Source organism: Hoplias malabaricus, chromosome 4, assembly GCF_029633855.1.
Source record: "Hoplias malabaricus isolate fHopMal1 chromosome 4, fHopMal1.hap1, whole genome shotgun sequence".
In the NCBI taxonomy this organism is placed as follows: domain Eukaryota; kingdom Metazoa; phylum Chordata; class Actinopteri; order Characiformes; family Erythrinidae; genus Hoplias; species Hoplias malabaricus.
Window position 1 is genome coordinate 54,325,323 of NC_089803.1, and position 22,425 is coordinate 54,347,747.

Sequence of the window (22,425 nt, forward strand, 5' to 3'; positions counted from 1 at the left end):
CATTGCTGTTAATGTACGGACTCAATATCACTATATAACCTTTTGAAAAATCACTATTAGAACACTCTTGCAATGACGCATGCGGAGTTATGCACAAATGAAGAAGCCAAGGCCAATTTACACACCTTACATCATTTCTTGGTCATACTGAATCATGTTTTTGAGGAAAAAGAAATGTATAACTCTGCACAGTATTACTTTCTTCTTCTTTCTTTTCTTCTGTTAAACATTATGATCAATAAGAACTTCCCACCTGTGCAGTTCAGTTGTGAATGAATCTGTTCATCTGTGTTTTAAACTTTTTTTAATGAAAAAAAAACAAACAAAAGAAAAACAAGGCAAAAATATCATAACTGTTCATAACTATCAAAAAAGCCTTTCATTTCCAAAGTAGCAATTTTACAAAAGAAAAAAAAGCCACTTTTACTGGAATTTAAAAAAATATATATTATTATAAATTGTTTTAATCTAAATACTTATTAAACATTTCTGCTGGTCCAATTGTCAGGAAATATACACAATTTGAGGGACAGTGGGTATTATTCAAAATAAGAACAACGACAAAAGTGACCATATGGACTGACAGTGACAATATGACTAGTCCATATTTTTCAGTGAAAGGATTTATGTCATTCTACATCTTAAAACAAGTTTTCTTCTTGTAGGCCAATGCAAATGCTAGCATATTAATAGTTATAACTGTAATTTAAAAACCTAGTAAATATATATATATTTAATTTCAATTAAAGAATGTTTTGATTCCATTATATTTGAAAATACCAGCTTTCCTTCACATTGTGCAAACTTTTCCTGACAAACCCACCATTAAAGATCAGTAGACACAATCAAAAATTACTTGGATTAAAATCTTGTTATATTAATATATTTTTTTATTTTTTTAATGTACTATAAACATACATGGAATTTGAATTGTGTTCTTATCCAAATCAAACTATAATTTTAAGCATGTTACAGATAGCTGATATAGTGTTAGGAGTCTTGTCCAAGGACTCATATTGGAATAGTGGGAATCTAACCTCTGTATGCTGTATGGAAGGCAGTAGTAAGGTAGAAGTTTCCTCAAAGTAATAAAAACATTTCAAGATAGAGACTGGATGTTAACTTCAGGTTCTAACTTGGATGCTGTGTGTGTGCAGCTGTGCTATTGTTAATTACCCGCTAGCTGTGGGTTTGTCCCACTCATCATCACTGAGACCCAGGTCCTGCAGGATGTTATTTCGCTGACGGCTGCTGCTGACGGGAGACAGACTGCCCCGGCTGGCCTTGGCGTTCCTCCACTCATGGCTGTGGAAGCTGTAGCCGGATGCCTGGAAGCCTGTAGGAGCTGGAACAGGGATTCAAAATGAAAGAGAGAGCATTGTTAACTTGACAACTCCTGCTCACAAGCTTAAAAATAAAGAGGCCAAAAAAAAGTGATTGTGAGTGTTGTTACAGAAGAAAGAATTAAGTTCCGAAAAAAAATCTTTTAATAGATGTTTATTAAAATTTAAAGAAACTTTAAATAAAGTAAAAAATCTTTATTTACTAAGGATTATTCCTAGAACCATACATCAAAGCCAAACAACACTACGAATCAACCATTTACAAGATTAAAACCACTGACAGGTACATTGAATAATATAGATCTCATTTCTCTGGAACCTGTCACAGTGTGGGGTGTATTATGGAACAAGTGAACAGCCAGCTCTTAAAGTGGATGGTTTGAAAGCAGTAATAATAAGGAAGCCTATGGATCCAAGTGCCTTTGACAAGAGCCAAATTATGATGGTTATATTGTTTTGGCCAGAGCATCTTTTAGGATGTTCCTGATTTTCAAATTTAAGTACGTACCTACAAAAAATGATCCAAGCAAGAACAACAAGTGACAGGGTTATGGGCTCCAAAGCACCACTGATTTACATGGGGTTCAGTGGGGTATGCAGCCCCATCCCAAGCAAACTGGGATGCACTGTTTGATGTAAACATGATGTAAAATGATAATTGTTATTCACAGATGGTTTTAATCTTGTTGTGAATCAGTGGATGTCAAATGGTTTCTCTGCACTCCTGTTCTTAGGGAGTTTACAGATGTCCATTTATACATGCTAAATTCTGTATAATGTCCACACATAATATAAAACAAATTGGGATACTCTGAAGTAGCTGTTCATGAGCCTAAAGCCAAGAGACATGAGGCCAAGCAACAGATAGAAAAGGGCTGAACAATTTAGAGAAATCTTACAATTGTGTTTTTATTTGTCCAACACTGTGACTACGATTTTGAATTAAACATATATATTTTTTTCATGGCAGGGAAGACCAAAAAGATCAGCCTTTCATTTTAAATGCTGAATGTAGAGTGCTATATTCTCACTCAGCTGTGCCTGTTGTTATATGAACAGAGCATGGTATGTATAGTTGTGTGTGGTTGGTCTCTGTCTTGTAGATAATCTAAATTTTCTCATTCATTCATTCATTATCTGTAACCCTTATCCAGTTCAGGGTCGCGGTGGGTCCAGAGCCTACCTGGAATCATTGGGCGCAAGGCAGGAATACACCCTGGAGGGGGCGCCAGTCCTTCACAGGGCAACACAGACACACACACATTCACTCACACACTCACACCTTTTGTGTCGCCAATGTGTGTTTTTGGACTGTGGGAGGAAACCGGAGCACCCGGAGGAAACCCACGCAGACACGGGGAGAACACACCAACTCCTCACAGACAGTCACCCGGAGCGGGAATCGAACCCACAACCTCCAGGCCCCTGGAGCTGTGTGACTGCGCCACCGTGCCGCCTAAATCTCCTCTTTTAAAACTTCATTTTCTTGATCATGTTTGAAGGAATAACTATGGCAGCCACTTCAATCTGATAATAGCACTCTTGTGATTTCCATTAAAATAAATTAATCTTACAGCCCTACCAGCAAGAGAGTGCCAGTCTGTCTAGCTGTGAAACTACATTTGCTAGAGTTGGAGTGGAGTGTCTTTTGATCCAGAATTATTAATCCAAAATAATAGCCTGAACTCACTAATGTTATTGTGGCAGAATGCAATCAAATCGTTAATGCAATGTCCCATCTGCTAATGCAAAGACTTCTTCCAAGACTAGAACAGTTATCCTATCCTTCTTAATTTCAGAAGAAATGTTGGTTGAGCTGGTATCTTTGGACAAACATTGTAAGTGAGAGACAGGCAACCCTTAAGAAAGTAGCCATAAGGGAATTTATCAGTATTCACAACCAGATTTCATTTTTTTGAGGCACATACAACCTGATTCACATACTAAGAACTGAACATAAACCCAAGGGATTGAAAGGTTTTAAGGTATGTTTAAAATGTTCTTTGAAGTCAGACCTCAAAATCCCTACGCTGAATGGAATGGGAGATTATATCTAGGCACCAGGAAATTTCCTATCTTATCTAAACAGCCAGAGTGTTTCAGTCTATCCCAGAAGCTGAGCAAAAACACAACAGTGTTTGCTGCTGCACCAGGAACAGCACTTAGAGAGTCAAGATGAAGGATCGCTTTGGGAAACCGCATATTTAATCCAACAAGGGATAAGCCATACACAACTGATGTAAACTTTCATAAACACCTATAAAGGCCTTTTTCAAATAATGCTTCAGTCTTTTTACCCAAGAAATGTTATGACATCTGGCACATGCCACATAATCAATAGTGAGGTCAGGTAATGATGTTGAATGATTAGTTCAATATAACATACTAATCCCAAAGGTATTAGATGGAGATCCATCACTAAAGATACTGCAGTTTCACTGCTCCACTGCCCACTTCAGCGAGAGCTTGAAAGCCCTCTTGGCACTTAGAATAGTGATCTTAAGTACATCCATAGTTGTTCCTGAATATCAGGCTGCACTGGTAGTACACTTCTACCCTGTGTCCTAAATGAACACTAGGTAGATGTTTTACCTTTATTACATTCCAGCTTAAATGTCATTGTGACGCTTCACAGACTTGTAATAGGGAGAACAGAGCATCTGTCATTACAACTCTGGCCTCAGCATTGCAGACACTGCACTATGTAACTTTCAGAGAAGTGTAGGAAAACATTCCCATCTCTTCCCAGTCCTCCTTGTTTTCAGGACAGTGTTAATCCACTAGTTAGAATATGGGTCTAAATAGTCTCTCCAATCTAGACTTTTGCTTTGCTGTGCTTGCTCTGCTGAATCCTGTGAGAGCCTCCCTGGCCTGAAGAGTGCCAGACTTGCACCCAGTGCACTACATCCATTATGTAGCAGGTAGATTGCCATTTCTTGTGCGTGTCTAGAATACCTGTGTAAACATCTATGATTCAGACATCTATACAAAGCAGATAGGGCAGGAGTGCCTGGGGGTGGGGATGTGCTCCATATAAACCTCTTAACACAAGGGAACTGTCTTATTTCTTATTTCTTTAGGGAGAGAGAGCGAGGGAGAGATGGAGCAAGAGAGAGGATGGCCTTGAGGAGATATATGTCAGCGGTACAGGCTGAGATTTATCATCTCTCTAAGTGAGAATTGATTGAGGGCGACACGCGATCGTTAGGGGGGAAGGTTAAGGCCTCTGTGGGAGGTGGGCTGAGCTGCAAGATGGGCTTTGGCCTCAGTGGCTTACGGATACCAATGAGAAAGAGAAAGACCCGCAGAAGAGCTTCTCAAGCTGCAGCACCCATGATATATTACCACGTTACATGACAAGTTAGAGATTTGTCCGTAATTTGCCCTCTCAGTGTAATTTAAAGGAACAGCTCGGCATAAATGTTGGTAGCTGTAAAGGTGGAAGTGTTAATGTGCTATGGGTTCTGACTCCATGTGACATCCATAAAAGTGAACAAAAGAACATCTCATAGTTTTAATTCATATGCGTGCAGTGACAACGTTTTACCAATCGACTTTTGACTCTGAAACATGCTGAATAAATTGCTTATATGGCACAATGAAGGATCAATTTCAGATCAAGCAAGCTATTCTTTATATTTAGTCCCTAATCACATTTGACTTCATGAGAGATGAGGTAAATCTTTCTAGAAAACTACCTTTAATCTAACTCTTTTCATTAGTGCTATAGTTGTCATATTGCATTAGATTCAATCAATTAAAAAATGTATTAACTAATGGCATAATTTGCTGCATTTCGACTGAAACATTTAATAACAGATGTGTATATAGAAAATAAAACAATAAATCAACATTAGATCAACACAAGGGAATTATATTTATCATCAGTGTCTATCAATTATTAAATATAATTAAAACATCAAAGTTAAAATGCCTCGTTGTATTTTTTGGAGACATATGTGTAGTCTGATGAAAACTACCTAGAGGAAACTTAATTTGCTGATTAAAGGTTTCAGGAACAACTTTATCATTGGACACAGAAGCTTTAATAGAGAAAATTAACGCCACAGTGCCACTCATTGCTCAAAAATGGAGATGAAACAGGAGCTCTATGATCCCGTTTACACCTGGTCACTTCATGCGTCTTGAGTATCAGGCCAAGTCACATAGAATTAAGTGTAAATGTACCCAAGATGCATTGGAAACCGATCTCTCATTTGAGGCACATGTTACATCAGTGTAAACACATCCTTCTCCCCATGACACATTAAACAACCAATAATAACAATACAGACAGACACCACAGTACTTGAAAATGTAATTAAACGTAGCACAACTCAATCGAAAATTTGTTGACCGTTCACCATCAGTAAAGATCCCAAGAATGATACGCTCCCAACAGTGCTCTATTCACTCAAATTGATCTGTGGAACATAGTGGACTATGCTATTGCTGCAATCAGAATCATTGCTGTCTTAATGAGTCTGAACAGTTATTTCTCCGAGCTTTTCAACATTTGGAGTTCTCTCTGTTGTTCTAAAAATTCCAGATTGATTTCAAGCACACAGACAGACAGGAGACAGAAAGGAGACAGACAGGAGAGCTAGCCAAATGTTAGGAAACAAGTTCTGAATTTTATAAAACCTGAGGCAGCAACCATCTTTATCACAGCACAGGAAGAAGCTGAATGGATAAATAACTGGTCGCCAAGTAATGTGCCGATTTGCAAATTCCATCCCAGACAGCAATTCGATTTCAGTGTGACTAACCGACGACCCTGACTACCAAGGGTAAACGCATGTGGGTAAAATCTTATCACAATACAATCCAGATAATATTCACAGGAAATTACCAGGTGTAAACGGTGTGTGTGTGTCTGTGTATGTGAGTGAGGTGAGTGAGACAGAGAATATGAGAGAGAGAGAGAGAGAGAGAGAGTAGAGAAAGAGAGAGAAAAGGTAAGAGTGAGAGAAAGAGAAAGAGAGAGAGAAAGGGTAAGAGAGAGGAGAGAAAGAGAGAGAAAGGGTAAGAGAGAGGAGAGAAAGAGAAAGGGTAAGAGAGAGGAGAGAAAGAGAGAGAGAGAAAGGGTAAGAGACAGAGAGAGAGGGGAAGTAAGGCAAGAAAGAGTTAGATATGATATTTAATACATATTTCAGCATAAATAAAATATAATCTAATCTACTACTAATTAAATCTATTCATCTCAACAGTGATGCTGTTAGTTATGTCGCTAAATAGAACTGCTAATACATCACTAGGCTCTCTAAAAAGAGACTTGTGGGAGGAAGTTGTGGCTAAATATGACAAAAATTCAGGCCTGTCTTAACATATTCATTTTGACATCACTACTTTCCATAAAAAAACATTTATGCAGCAAACATTCCTCTTTCCTTACATTACTTTTGCCAACTTATAATGGTCAGTGGTGAACGTACATATATAGCTACATATAAAACAGAACACTAATTAGTAGCAAATAGCTTTGAATTTTCAAATCTGACATATAACTGCAGTCTCTGCCAGCATTAAGACGTTTATTAGAGCATAAATGCTTTCCCTTTGTGGGCATAATAATACGAGTCATTATCACTTAATAGAATATGAACATTTTCTCTACATTTTGTCTTGCCTGTTATTCTCTGGGTGATGGGTGATAAGATCCAACCAAGAGGTCTTGGCAGGCTGAAAAACTAATTGTAATTCAAACACATTACTGGTCTTCCATTAGAGGTCTTCTAACAGTTATGCATATCCCTTTGCACATTAGCAGCCATTTGCTACTTAGCTAAATAAAACCCTCACCCACAAAGAGGGCCAAAGGGTCTAATAAACACAACTACTGTAAGGTAGAACACTGCACAAGAGTATTAGTCCTAGTATATAATTCTTAGTATCTGTTAATTTCCCCTTTAACCCATGGGATAAATGATTTGGAATAACAGCCTGTATTATATTTATTATATCTATGAAGGCTTTCAGAGGAAATCTGACACAGATGATGGCAGATGTGAAGGCTGCAGAGGCTAATGGTAAGCGAGGTCGGTAATGACAGACATAGTGACTGTGAAGTCTTGGACATGAGTTTTTATGAAAGGTCAGCTGCCAGAGACAGATCAGACATTTGGTGCTTTTTGTTATTATGTCTTCTACCCTTGAAGGCTTAAGAATATGTCGCACACTGGGCCTTTGAATCATGCATTTCCAGTTGATAAAATGAGAGGACTTTCAAGGTCTACACTGCTGGTGACAGGGCTAGAAAGAGCTTCTAAAGGAAATAGACAATTGTCGTTCTTTTCAGATTTGGATTATCTTAAAGGGCTAAATGCTAGCATGTGATTTCATTGGCATAAATGTACTATGCTAGCATTAAAGGATCACTTCTGAAAAAAGTCTATTAAAAGGCCCTGACATTGACACACTTAAATGCTCAAGTTCCAGATAGCTGTATAAAAAGGAGCTGGCATATGAGAAATTATCTTTTTTTTTTTAAGTAGATTGTTAGTAACTAAAATTGTTCAATTCAGCTGGTGGATATGATATTCATATCATTGCTGCTGGCATACTGCACTGCAATGAATCAATTCTGTCAAAAAAAAAAGTAATTAAACTATGTTGGCCTTGCCATAGTGAAGACAAAATTAGACTAATCCAGAAGCGCTACACAAAAGATATTTGAGCCCACTTTAATGGAACTGGAAGCTTGCCCATGGTGAAAAGACCTGTGGTTTTATTTCCTATTTACAGTTTAATTATTAGGCTTAGTAATTTTCAAAAACAACGAGTCATGAAAAGTGACAAAGGAATGTTTCATACAAATATATAAAACCCAGTGCCTCCTGTATCCTCTTACCCTGGGTGCTGAAGGTGGCATCGATAGCAGAGCCGTCCCAGGACTCCACAGCACTGTCTACACTGGGGATAGTTGTGGAGTAGATGTCGGACAATTTGCCTGTTTTCTGGCCACTCTGATTCTCATCCTCCACATCACTCAGCTCTCCCAGACGCCCGGACACTGATGGCTGCTTAGGGCTTACCACTGTGAGTGAATGCACACGCGCGCACACACACACACACATGCATACATACACACACACACACAGAGAAAGTGTGCTGAGCCTAGGGGTGCAGAGATTAATGCATCATCCCAAATATCAAAGCATATAAGGCATGTTTATACCACCCACTGCATATCAGTGTTAGTTAACTTTATCTGGTGATTCATGGACACTTAACAAAAACAGGAAAAAAGCATATTGTGTCTTTCAGGTCCAAATCTTGTCCAAATCCCCAAAAAGGTACCTTTACAGGACGAGCAGAAAGACTTATATTCATTATATAAGGTGATATATAAAATGTATATATATAAAACATACATTTAACTGTAACTACACAGAAGCCTCAAAAACTAACATTTTCTTCATTATTGATTGTGTCCAAACTTTGCTTTTATTATGGCTTTCATTCTTTTCAGAAGACTAGCTATCAAAGAAATCTGCTGGGATTTTTCTTCAACAATGACTGACAGAGAGAGAGACCGACAGACGAAGAGTGAGAGATGGATCAACAGAGTAAAACAGAAAAAGAATACACACAGTAAAAAAAGAGTCAAAGAAAGAAAAGGAAAGAGAGAATGAAGCAGAAGCAAAAAGGGCAGTAGAGTGCTCTGCTCTACGACAGTGTGACTGTATGTTGGACCGTGGTTGCTGTTGTACTCACGCTCTCCTTGTTTTTTGATCTTGAGTGTGACGGACTCTCCAGCCATCTGGAGCAGGTGGATGGCCTCACTCAGGGGCTTGCCCTTCAGACTGTTATTGTTGATGGCCAGGATGCGGTCTCCAACGTGGATTGCACCGGTCCTGCTCAGAGCACACAGCCCTGTCAGTTCGCACACACTTCACAGACACTTCACACGCACTCAAACCCTTCACAAGACTTTCATCACACTCCCTGCACATCACAAGCTCCACACAATGGCAGATCTCCAAGTATTTTCAGATGTACAGCGCTGGTCAAAAGCTTTGAAACATCTACTAAAAGACACAGGTTTCCATATTTATAAATATTGTCTTATTTGAGATTTCTTTTCGTTTTGCCAAAGTACTAAAATTATGCAAAAGTGGGTTATGTAAATTGTAATGGTAAATGAGAATAAGTGAAGGGACTTTTATTTATTGCGTTTAAGCTATAAAATGTTAGCTATTGCTAATATATATTTTTAATATATAAAATGTGAAGAAATGTGGACACGAAACTTGGAAAATTGACTGTACATTCAAGTCTTGTGTTAATTTCTGACTGTTTCTTCACATCTACAGCACATAAAAAATATTTAATTTTTCATACTTCAAAAAAATGAGATGTTCATGTTAGAAAAGGCTTCTATTGTTTATAATCCACTGCTGTGTGAGGTGAATTAAGTTGTAGTAAATTGAGATAATGATATCTCAACTCCCTAAAGATTCGTGGTGGAATCTAATGACCGTGAAGTGACAGGTCGGAACGCAGGGTTAAAACTCTTTTCACGTTAGGGGGATATGAGTGTGCCTACTGTACCTCTCGGCCAGGCCACCCTTAGTGAGGCTGGAGATGATGATGGGGTCGAAGGGCTCCTCGGTGCCAGAGATGGTGATGCCCAGAGGGCCGCCGTAGCGCTTCAGCTCCACAGTGTAGATGATGGCCCCAGAGGTCTCCTGCTCGTCTGCAACACAGGCCAACAGCACACGGGCGTCCAAATCAACACGGTCTGCACGCAGGACTCCTCGCAGAGGGGCAGAGAGCAGAACGGAAACAGCCCTCACAACACCGGACAGAGAGAGATAGAGAGAGAGAAAGAGCAAGGGGGGTGGGGGGAGGGTTGGGGAGGAAAAGAAGGGAGGACGGTAGGGATGCTCCAATCAGGCAGTTTAGACACTAAACTTATGTCCTTCCAGGCTCTTGCATACAGGACATCTGGTTACCTTCATAGTTATACATTTCTCGTTCCTGCCATGGTTTACTACCCTCCTCCAACAGTTAGTGCTGAGCCAGGAGTATCAATACCAGAGGTTCTATTCTCCCTATTACAGGTCAGTGAAGCATCAAAATGATTTTGAAGCTGTAATTTTACAGCAAATATACTATCTATGATTCCTTTAATAGTTAAGCTGGAGTAGTCAAGAGGTCAAATGTGATAAATTATATATAATAATATATAAAATGATATACAATTTATCATGTTTGACCTTTCAGAGGTTTACAAAACCACCAGTAAGCTAACATTCATGTCAGCTTACATATATATACATGTAAATAATTTGTGTGTGTGTGTGTGTGAGAGAGAAAGAAAAAATAAACGTAGCATATTTTCATGTAAGGTTTCTACATCCTTTCGTGATAGAACCACTGTATTGAAAACAATGTGTTGTTTTGTTCTGTTAATGTTGAATTGTTGCCTCATGCACAACTGATGGTGAGTCAATCTGGAAATGCAAGACTGGGTCACTTCAAATGAAAAACAGTTGATTTCTGAAAATCGTTGATTGATTGGAGTATCCCTAGGTGATGAAGAGGAAAATGATGATAAAGATAGCATGGGAAAAGAAAAATGGAAATGGCTGGGCAGATAATGAAAGTAAATTTAATAGAAAAATAGAAAAAAATCAAAAGGATACAACAGAAATAAAACTGAGAACAAAACTTTAAAAAAAAAAGAAGAGTGAACATAGAAAAAGTATCTGAGGGGAATAAAGGAAAGGAACCATTTTGGAAAATATAAAAAATGTAATGTGAAGGAGGGAAAGGGAGGTTTCGGAGAAAATCCTCATTGGAAAAATACAGAGCAAAAACACAAGACTGCTTGCGGAAATGAAGGCATAGTTCCCTGAGGATGTTAGTGTGGGGGAATACAGCTTTGGCGCTCTGTTACAAAGCATGCCTATCAATTGTTTCAAAAGGAGCAGCAATGTGCCTAACACCACAGACCTGACAGAGGAGAGAGAACACGGAGGGGATGGGGTGGTGAGGCAGACTGGAGAAATAATTATGTATCCTGACAGAGAGCAGACACAAGGAAAAGAGGAAATGCTTGTACAGGCCGGCGTGTTCAACTAAACACTAGTATTCAGACATGACAGCCACTTTCATGAAGACCCAGAAATGTCAGCAGCGGGCACCATCACTTCTGCTCACTGCAGCTCTTCCACGGGGTGTCCACACGACGTACACAACTCAAACCTATTCAAAACCATCCAAACTAACTTTTGCTGTGGAAACAAGAATATGATTCTGCTCCCTTTTTGCAGGAAGTAAATAAAAATGCCTTATTTTTTGAGAGGACTCATCTAGGCCAACAGCAGGGTAATGACAAGATTGTGGTTTTTCAGACAACATTGACATTCTCAGACTTCGTAAAATAATAATAAAAAAGATGTTGTGACTTGCTTCATATCTTATTTGTTTTTAATAGTTTATATTTTTTACATAATTTCAAAAAACCTGGTGCCAAATAGTGTGTATGCAGAATCTATATTTAACAGACCAGCTCCACTGACCATACAGGAGCACTACAATTACAGTAGTTTTACAATTACAGACTGTAGTCCACCTTATCCCCATTTCACCCTGCATTGAACCATCACCCTTCATTGGTCAGGAGCACCACAGAACTGGTATGATTTGAGCGGTGAATCACTCTCAGTGATGGTGCTGTGTTAGTGTGTGTTGTATTAGTATGAGTGGATCAGACACAGCAGTGCTTCTGGAGTTTTGAAACACTGTGTCCTCTCACTGTCCACTCTGTTACAAACACCTAGCTCGTTGTTCCACCTTGTAGATGTAAAATCAGAGGCAAAAGCTCATCTGTTGCTGCACATTTTGAGTTGGTCGTCCTCTAGTTATATTCAGATGGTGGATTATTCTCAGTCCAGCAATGACACTGATTTTTTTAAGAACTCCAGCAGCCCTGCTGTGTCTGATCTACTCCTACCGGCAGAACACACACTAACACAACACTACGACAGTGTCACTGCAGTGAAGAAAAGTATCCACCACTCAAATCATACCTGCTCAGTGGTGGTTCTGTGGGGGTCCTGACCATTGATGATCAGAGTGAAATAGGGATAAAAAAGTATGCAGATGTCACTCTTGTTTTTACTAACTGAAAGAGGCTAATAGAAAATATCAGGCAAGGTACAGACTCCTTAAATCAAAGTCACATACAGACAATGTATATACTATTTCAAATATATATAATATTACATGATATTTCAATTAGAAGATACCTTGAAGGCACCTCAAAATCAGTGGCTAGCACATTCCAGGCTATATGAAATGACAGGATTATAAATATTAGAGGGTCCGGATCTTTCAAATGACAGTTAAGAACTCGGCAACTGGATACGAGCTGGGATTATGGACAAGAGTAAGAAGAGACTTGACTCCACAGGAGCTCATAACCACACAAAAAACTCTGTCCATTGCAAAGGTCAATTGTCAACCCATGAATTTTGTACTTGTCTGGCTAGAAGAGGAAGGATGAGAGAGAGAGAGACTGAGCAGGTTTGTAGCTCCCCCCCACGGGTCAGTCTTCTCATAGTCCAGCCTCTTGCCCATACTAATAAGGCAGTGAAATCTCCCAGAACCTCCATACTGCTGTTCAACCCAGAAAATCTGCAGCAGGGCTTGTGTGTTTTCAACACAGAGCACATTTTCATTCTTTGTGGTGAAACTGTCTCATCAGCAGAACCCTTCTGCTTGTGGAATGATGGCTTACAAAACGAGGAATATGTATAATTTTCAAAAAAAAGATCCAAATAAGTTCTTTGAACTGATGCCATAATAGATTTCTACAATTTACGATTCAATTATGGTCCATAAGAGAGTATTTTTCTGATGATGGAAGGGAAAAGTTTGTTTGCTTATTTTTCTGTAATAGGTAAAAATCATCAAAGATTGCATTTTTATTTAAAAACAAACTGTTTGTCATTTGATAAGAAAGTAAAAAAATGAATAAAAACACTGTCCATTTAGAATAAAGGGAACTTGACCAGGATATAAAATTATTGATTTGTGATTTGTTTGTTTGCTATTATGTTATTTGATTATTATAATGAGAAACAGTTCCTTTTTAAACAAAATGGCAATCATTGGTTATTTTAACTATTCCAGAAATATAAGCAAACAAACCTTTCCTTCCACTGTCAGAAAGTTTATTATGAAGTTAACCTATATGATAATCTAAACATCGTATTTAGAGAAAAGTTGGGGCACTTTCTAAATTTGCAGATAAACAACTGAAATCTAATTTATTATTTTTATTATTTGTTTCCAAAGATGAACTTAATTCTATTTGTAAAAGATAAACAAAACTGATGCCTACAAAGGTAAAACAAAAAAGCTTAGACAGAGGCATGTTTACCATTGGGTCACACCAACTTTTCTTGTAACTGAACAGTGCAGTTTTGCAAATGGAATTTTTACCCATTCTTGTGTATACCAGACATAAACAAACTGCTCAACAGGTTGTGGTCAGCGTTGTCTGATTCGCCACTCCATGATTGAAAATAGGAGAAGCTGCAGGCAAGTCATTCAAACACAAGCGTTCTGTCTATGAAGTAAAACTGTGGTACCTTGTGGAGAATGAGAGCTGACATTGTTCTGCTAAAATAGACACAGAGTTCCTGGGAAAAGACATCTTGTTGGTAGCATATGTCTCTCCAAAATACCAATATAACCCTCATGCCATCACAGGAGCTGTTTGTTGCACTTGTCCTTCGTAACAGTCTGGATGGTCTTTTTGTTCTTTGGCACACAGGATCCAACATCTGCAGTTGCAGACTGTGTTATAGCTCATTTACACTCCCTCTGTGTACGGAAATGTATGTGAGTGCTTCATCCGATATAACCTTCACTGCCCACATACTTCCTTGCGTCAGCTTCGTTGACATGGTTGAACAACACATCCAGTAGAGGGCAGTTCGGAGTATAAATAAAACATGGTGACTGCAGAGGAATGTATTTAATTCAAAAACGTCATGTTTTAGACGGTATAAAACTGTGAGGCCATTAAATACTGAGTGATATTTGGACAGAGAATTTTATTCACTTATTCAATAAAATTCACAATTTTATTCACACCTTCCAATGAAGGAAATTGATGACGGACATCATTTTCAATACTTTCAGATGTCCGCCAGGGCATTCGATAACTTGCTTTGCCAGGTAGCCCCGCACGTCAGCCATGACCGTTCGCACAGTGTGCTTGTGAGTGAGGCATAGCGATTATTATTAGTGAGGCATAGCGACGTATTGCTCCGTCCTGTCCGTATCCGTAAGCTTTCAGAAAACATGCAAATTACGTACGAAATGAACGCAGAGTACAGACAGAAGGATCCGTTTGTTTCTGTATTTAATATTGAGCATAAATGAGCCTTTAAGTGACAATGATTTTCCAAATTACTCCCTAGCTCATGTGGTTATGTCCATCACGGTAACATCATGATTACTCAAACAATACTATGCTTGATGGTCAGGCACTTTTATATTCTGCTCATTGTGGAACCTTCTCTCCACACTGTGGAACAGTGTAACTTGTATAACCTTTTCAAACTTATTAGTTTTGAGTTTTTATTGCATTTTGAGAGTGTCCCAACCTCTCTGGAAAATGTTTTTTTTATTATAAAATATTGCTGTTACAACTGCTGCTAAATTCTAGGGTAAACAAACTCATATCGCTTTTAATACACATCTTTACGTTTCTTCACACAGCTCTATGCAACCTAAACCCTTATTAACAAGCTTTGAAATCCTGAGATTGATTATATGGCCTATAAGTAAAGATAGGGACTGATGGAAGGACAGAACCCTACTGTGAGCTCATTGCACCTCCACACTCAGGCAGAAAGAAAGCACTCGGGGGATTTCTAATTGGCTAATTGAAGCAAGCGAGCGTTTAATTGGTCTGATTAAACTCATTTTCCTCTGTGTGCACAATGGTAACAGCATTAGGGATTAGGAAAAATGGAGGGAGGCTGGGAAGTTGCTGCACTGCAGCAGAGAGAGTGAGAGCAGGGGGGCCAAGGCAGGGCCAAAATCACAGCAAGAACTCCAGAAGGAACGGCCAGTATCTGGACCTGTAAACACACACCGCTGGGTGCTGCCTCAATTCCTACATTTTCTGCGAGCCGGCAAAACAAAACAAAACAAAAAGCCATCACAATGGCAGTTTTTGATAGTCTTGCTCTCTTTCAGGAAGTTTTTCTTTCTTTATTTTGGTTTGTGAAAAGTAGTTTTTGAATCAGAACTGAACATATTTTTCTACAATGTGGGGAGCATTACGCTGATATGTCATCCTTGTGATAAATACTGTATCACAATCCTCTTTACTGAGTACAATGAACACTGCATATGCCTCTTATTACCTAAACCTAACTACACATTTCTATAGGATTACTTCAGTAAGCATTTATATAGGTTATTGTCAGCTGTCATAAGGGCTAATGTAGTTATTACTCCTTAAACTTAGTGTTCATTTTAAACAGATTAAACAGTTAAAATTTGATTTCTGCTGGGTTACTCTTAAATCTTTTGGGTGTATGAGTGTGTTAACAAAGATTTAAATATTTATTGAATCCATAGCCTTCAAATTAAAAAAAATAATGTGGAAGTACTGTTTCTGGTGCAATCTCTCCAGACTCAGAAATGCAGCCTTGGAAAAACAAAATATTGACACATTTCAGGTATTGTGAAAATGCCTTCAGGTATTATGACTTAAAAATGTTTCTGCTGTATTGCACAATTTGTGTTTTAGACTTTGCGTTTTTTGAGGACAGACTGTCATGTCTAATCCAATGAGGACTGAGTGGTGTGCATTTTTGTGTGTGGGTGTGTATGTGTTGAGAGACCCAGGGGTACCTGAGTTGTCCTCGTCCTTGCGGATCTTGAGCTTAACCAGCTCCTCACATTGCTGTAGGATTTGGACTGCATCCTCCATGGAACAGTTGTCCAGACGAATGTTGTCTATGGCCAGGAGCTTATCCCCTATCTCCAGAGTACCCGTCCTAGGCAAGAAATTATCATTACAATTATATACCAGTATAATAATGTGATAATACGTCCGAAAGAAATAAAGAATTTACTTAATTTCAAAGCATAAGAGCATTTAATACAACTTTCGGAACTGCAAATTGCCATTCTGGAGTTTTTAAAGAAACCTCCTCTTCTCATACCCAAAAAGACACAGGCATGTACACAGTATTTGTCAGAACAGGAGATCAGCCAAAGAACACATCCATTATTCAGAGGATTGGCCACTGCGTGCAGGCTGGAACAGTCTCTGGCACCGAGGCAGATTTCAGAACACAATAATTCAACAAATTCCCTTTATTAGCAGCCAGGTAAGTGCTGCTGCCCCACATTCCCATCATAATACATTTTTACTTGGAATCCTGGCCACTTTCAGACAGATCCTAATGTTCTCTCAATTGGTCCATGTAGCGACACGGCAGCACTTCTGAATAAGGCAGAAATGAGTTGGAGAATTGGCGGAGGCTACGCCAAATGACCACATAATCGCAACGCTGGGGTTTCTGTCACATTAAATAACCATGCCTCTTGCACACGAGCATCTAACCCAGTTTCCCCTTGTTCGCACATCATTATCAGCCAAACACATGTGGCATTACGTAACAGCCTGGCAAATTAAAGCATCTCTGCTGAATGTGGAGCAATTAGCAAGGATTCACGAGTGCCCCCACACAGTTTGCAAGGAGGGGAGCTCCACACAAAAGTAAATCTCCTCCAGATTCAGCACAGCTCCACTGCTTATGCTCCGTCACCACCGACTCACATCACGGGTCTTTAATCAACATTTGCATGTTGAATAACCCTACCAGATCGCCGAATGAGTGTCTGGATGCAACCAACAGCTTCATACTCCGTTTTCCACTTTAGTGCGTTTAATTAAATCACTCCACTAAGCTCTATCCCACTCTCTTCTGCTCCTTGGTTTGCTCCAGCAGTGCACACTTCTACTGCAAATCTGTACAGCTATGTCTGTGGACAAATAAAACCACACCATAGCACAGTGTGAGCATAGGACAGGAGGTAATACTTACTTCATGATTGGGAACACACAAAGAAGGTAGTGCTAAAGTGTATGCTAATAAGTTACCTGATAAAAATAAGCCTGCACAAAGTGTTTAAGTGTTAACTTCCTGTTCACACAACACTAACTATAAACCAATATAATTGGGGACACAGAAATGTCAACTCGTTAGCGTATATGCTAACAACATTAGTGTGATCAACCTAATTATTAATCAAGAGTTAGCAAAGTCATTATAAAGCTCTAATTCTAAATATAACAAGACTCTAATGATGTTAGCTTATGCTACAGTAGAAAAATCTTTACAAAGTTACAATAATATTCTTCAATGTTAAGTCTTCTGAAAACAAAATAGATCCTTCAGCTGAAGACAGATTTATCTCAAATGAACACAGTCCTCTTGAAGCAACGACAGGTATTATGTTTACCTTAAAATTGCAGCTTCAAAATCATTGTGATGCTCCACACACCTGTAGTAGGGAGAATAGAGCCTCGGTGGCTACTCTGAGCTATGTAAGTATGAATTACACTCTGCAACTGTGGAGGAGCCCAGGAGCAAAATTTTTATTTAGTATTCCTTAAATATAACCCTTCTCCCACTGTAATTGTTGTTGTTGCATTTATTAGATCAATGCATTTTTTGTGGGTTGCTACACAAAAGCAGGATTTGTTCGTTCAAGTTCAGTAGGAGGAGAGCTAAAGAATAACCTACTAGACAACTCTCAACTTTCTTAATGAAATATCCCTGTTTTTTACCAAATTTTGTAACAGTTGTTAGCTAAACCCCACCAGTCACATGATGCCACAAACCTGGTAGGGTGACAGCGAGCATGATACCACTGTGATACCTGAAGATCGGCATCACTTCTTCTCTAACTGCTGCTGTGAAAACATCACTGAATACTCAACATTTTAAGAGGAGATCACTAGTTGGTAACTAACCAGTGCCCAGGTTGGCAATCGTTGAGTGGAGAGAGAGAGAGAGAGAGAGAGAGAGAGAGAGAGAGAGAGGCTAGTTGTACTTTCTTGGACTCCTGGTCATGGATAGCTATGAAAACTCTAGGGATTGAACTCACATTCTCCTGAAGATAGCCACTTTTTTCAATTGTTCTATTTTTGCCTTAAGCAAGTGGGGGGGGGGGGGGGGTTATTGATTCTTTTCAACACTTGAGGGAAAACAGTCCCTCCGTAATCCCATTGAGCCTCCCACGTGTAGATTCTTTGAATGATACTGCGTTTACATTGACAAGCAGAATGGTGGAAGTGACCAGCCCCCAGGTAACAGCACAATGTTGGGGGAAGATAAAAAAGTATATATATATATATATATATATATATGTGTGTGTATGTGTATGTGTGTGTGTGTATGTGTATGTGTGTGTGTGTGTGCGTGTGTGTGTGCGTGTGTGTGTGCGTGTGTGTGTGCATAAAATAAAATAAATGTGAAACAAATATATAATAATAATTAAAAATAAACATACTTCAGTAAGTTTTTGCAAATAATGTGAATGGAAATAAGGTGAATGGATTATTTGCTGGCTACAGTGTATATTGGAATTTTATGTAGAAAATTGTGGTGGGCCAGCACAGCAGATAAAGTGCTGGCGTGTAATAAGCTTAAATATGACAGGTGTGAGCAGCAGTGGGTTGCGCTTAACCTAGCACTGTAATACACTGTTATGTATTTGTAACATAATGGAAAGTTTATTTGTATGGACGTTTTGGGGACTACACACTGTGCAGCACTGCGAGAGTCCAAGGCAATATGTGTAAAATGTGGGTCATTTATGTAATCGCACAAATTGACTCAAATCTCAGTGTGGCAGAAATGAAGGCTTTTACTAAAGGGCAACTTTTATTCACCGGCAGTGTTTTCACATCCCAATTTACACACAGCTATAAAGCTGACAAATTTTCTTACCTGTGTGCTACGCTGCCCTTCTTAATGTCAGAGATGATGAGAGCATCCCCTGGCTTCCTGTTAGATGGAGCTGAGAGAGAGAGAGAGAGAGAGAGAGATGAAAACAGAAGAACCATGAATAAACCAACCAAGGGCAAGATCGTAACTCCCAATAAGGAAAAAAGGTGAACTGAACAAACACATTTTTGGCAAATGCTTGACATAACAACTTCAAATTTCTAAACGCTTGTTCACTGCACTCATTTCTACCTCCCTCCCAGACATCTCAACCCTGCAAAAACGCATTTAAGGGAGGTAGTGATAAATCTCATAACTAATTCTCACTATTACCCTTCCTCCTCTCACATAAACAAACACACACACACACAGTGGATGTGAGTAGCTTGCCGCACATTTATCTCTTATAAAATTGTCGATTAAAAAAATTACATTTTTAATCCCTTGACACCACTAATACATATCGTCCCTGACCAATTAAAAACATGTATCTCCCAAAATAGCAACTTTACAGGAGGAGGAAAAACCTTCTTAATTTCAAAAAAAGATTTAATTCCATGTCATTTTTGTGCATTCCTATTGGTTCATTCATCATGTAATCAAAAAAAAAGCTGCTGTGTTGAAATAATGTAGTAAACTAAAAATCCATAAAAATGGAGATACATGTTTGTAATTGGACAGTGACAATATATATATATTTATTTTTATTTTTTTATGGCTATTATGGCTGTTAAAATCACCTCAACATGTCTTTGGCAGTCATTTAACCCACCAACAGAAAAGTCACTGTTAATGAGCAACACTGTATCATCACTTTATATTTTTTTTATATCCTGTTTATAGTGTTAACAACACACACACACATGTGCACGCACACACAAACACACACACACACACACACACCACACACACACACACACACACACACATACATACATACATACATATACGTTTTTAACACTATAGCCATAGCACTAATCTAAACTGGTGGCCAGTGAAAAAAGAAAGGTAGACTGTAAAGCTCTGCCTAAAGGTCTAATAAGCCCAAGAGAGATTTCAGGATGATCAATTCAGGATGCTCTCTTTGTCACTCTATCACTGTGTGTGTATGTTTCTTGCTCTCTATTGTTTGAGTGCTCTTGTTTTCTCAGTCGATCTCTCTCCAAAAAACAGCTGATTTCCAGGAGATAGTTTGTAATTTGTGGGCATCAGGGAGTCCTTATTAAAATGCAGGAGATTTTAAAAAAAATGTCTGCTCCCTCCATAATTTAATATCCCAATACTCTGTGTTGTGCCATCGAACCTCAGTTCATATTATATTATATACACTATTGACTATTGCTATTCATGGATTTTTCACAGTTGCAAAATTGGTTTGCAACATTTCATATAAACTAATTTTAGTTTTCAATTTACTCTGTTGCTGCTTGCATTGTTACAACTATTCATTACACATTATCATTTAATGCATCTACAAGTTTCACCCAAAAGATTGTTCACTTTGATATTGATAAAGGCATTTTAAAGGTATCTTGTCTTCTCGTTAGTCAACACATTTTATCATTAGTCTTAGAGCACATTTTTCTGCAGCCTGCAGGCACTACAGATATATTTAACCGATTTAAATGATGAATCACATCCAAATTGAACTTGCTTAATGTTTTTTTTTAAATAAAAAATATTTAAGTGTCTTTAAAGCATTGCCTTTTTCTTCTATGCTCCGAGACAAAAAAGTGTCGCTGAGGCCTCCTCTCTGACACAATATGCTCTTTCAATTCTTCAGTACTTCTTCTATACTTTCTTAGTTCATTCAGTTCTCTCTGCATTGATGATCAACTCTGACCTCTCTCTTTGTCCTCTCTGCTATTTAACTCATTGTTCTGGTTCTGTTTTGCTTAAAGTGTTAAAATGTTTGTAAGTAAGGTTTGTTATCACTCATACATGTGTACATAAGGCATACTGGGCATGTTAGCTTTAAAATGTATCACTGTAATTATAATAAAATTTTAAACTATTTATTGCTGGACTGAGAACAGTTCACATAAAAACATCCACACATCAGTGTCCCATGTCTAGAAACAACACTGTTACTAGGGGATAATTAAGAATCTGTAGAAACTTACTAAATTAATATCAATAAGATTACCTAACAAATTTGTGAAAAAGTGAGCCATAAAATACTTTGTAAGAGAATGCAGGACTTAATGTCTCCAGCAAACTGGAAACATATTTCACTTTCAAAGCTACAGCAACTGGTCTCCTCTGTTCCTAAGTGTTAAAAGAAGAAGTGATTTAACGCAGTGGTAAATATGCTCCTGTACCAACATTTGCTTTTTGTTTCAGGCATCAAATTCAAAATTGGGCAGACTGCAATGGCACAGAATAGCTTGCATGGCAGTCAACCCATTTTGATAGTTTGGGGTAGTTCTTGGGTTATTTATGGGGTTTTGTGTTGTGTGAACCTGTTTTGCAGTTGGTGGGATTTTGTGTTTGTGTTGTCATGTGTGTTGAGGTAAAGTAAAGACAGTAGCTCTATATAGAACCCTGAACACCCGTAGAACATTTTGTACCATCGTGAACGAGTTCTTCATGTTGATGGAGAATATGCTATAGATGGTTTTATAGAGCACCTTTAAGAAAAGGGTTCTGTATGGCACCAAAAATGGTTCTACTATTGTAACAAGATTGACATCGTAACAATAGAGTAATCCTTTTTGGTGCTCTTTAGAACCATTCATAGCACATTTTCCATTAATCTAGAGAACCACTTCACAATAAAAAGAACACTTTAATCATGCAAAAGGTAATTCAGGTGTTTAGGGTTCTATATAGAACCATTTCCTTTAATAAAGAACCATTGTAGTACCATAATTTTTAAGAGTGTAGATGTTGGATGAGTCTCCTCAAGATCTGCCATACACCAAGGTCAAACTGTACGCAGTAATTATTCAATATTGTTACCCTGCCTCCGGTGATGTCACAATACATAAAAAAAACTCAAACAAACAAAAAAAAAAACCTCCTGAAATGTTTGTTTGATCTGTTTTTCAATTAAATATAGGGTTTAAATGACTTTTTGAAAT

At 38.4% G+C, this 22,425-nt stretch overlaps 1 protein-coding gene across 15 annotated transcripts in view; it reads right to left on the reverse strand.

Annotated features, from left to right (window-relative positions):
• Nucleotides 1-22,425, reverse strand: part of grip1 (glutamate receptor interacting protein 1) — a 401,866-nt gene that overhangs the window by 9,834 nt on the left and 369,607 nt on the right. For 11 of the 15 annotated variants that reach the window (XM_066667721.1, XM_066667725.1, XM_066667723.1 and 8 more), the window contains 6 exons: nucleotides 19,346-19,415; nucleotides 16,233-16,378; nucleotides 9,897-10,101; nucleotides 9,060-9,199; nucleotides 8,194-8,379; nucleotides 1,177-1,345 (listed from right to left, as the gene is read on the reverse strand). In XM_066667721.1, coding sequence (XP_066523818.1) covers nucleotides 1,177-1,345; nucleotides 8,194-8,379; nucleotides 9,060-9,199; nucleotides 9,897-10,101; nucleotides 16,233-16,378; nucleotides 19,346-19,415 — 916 coding nt within the window. The remainder of the gene's footprint in view (nucleotides 1-1,176; nucleotides 1,346-8,193; nucleotides 8,380-9,059; nucleotides 9,200-9,896; nucleotides 10,102-16,232; nucleotides 16,379-19,345; nucleotides 19,416-22,425) is intronic. The other 4 variants (XM_066667724.1, XM_066667726.1, XM_066667719.1 and 1 more) reach the window with 2 other exon arrangements.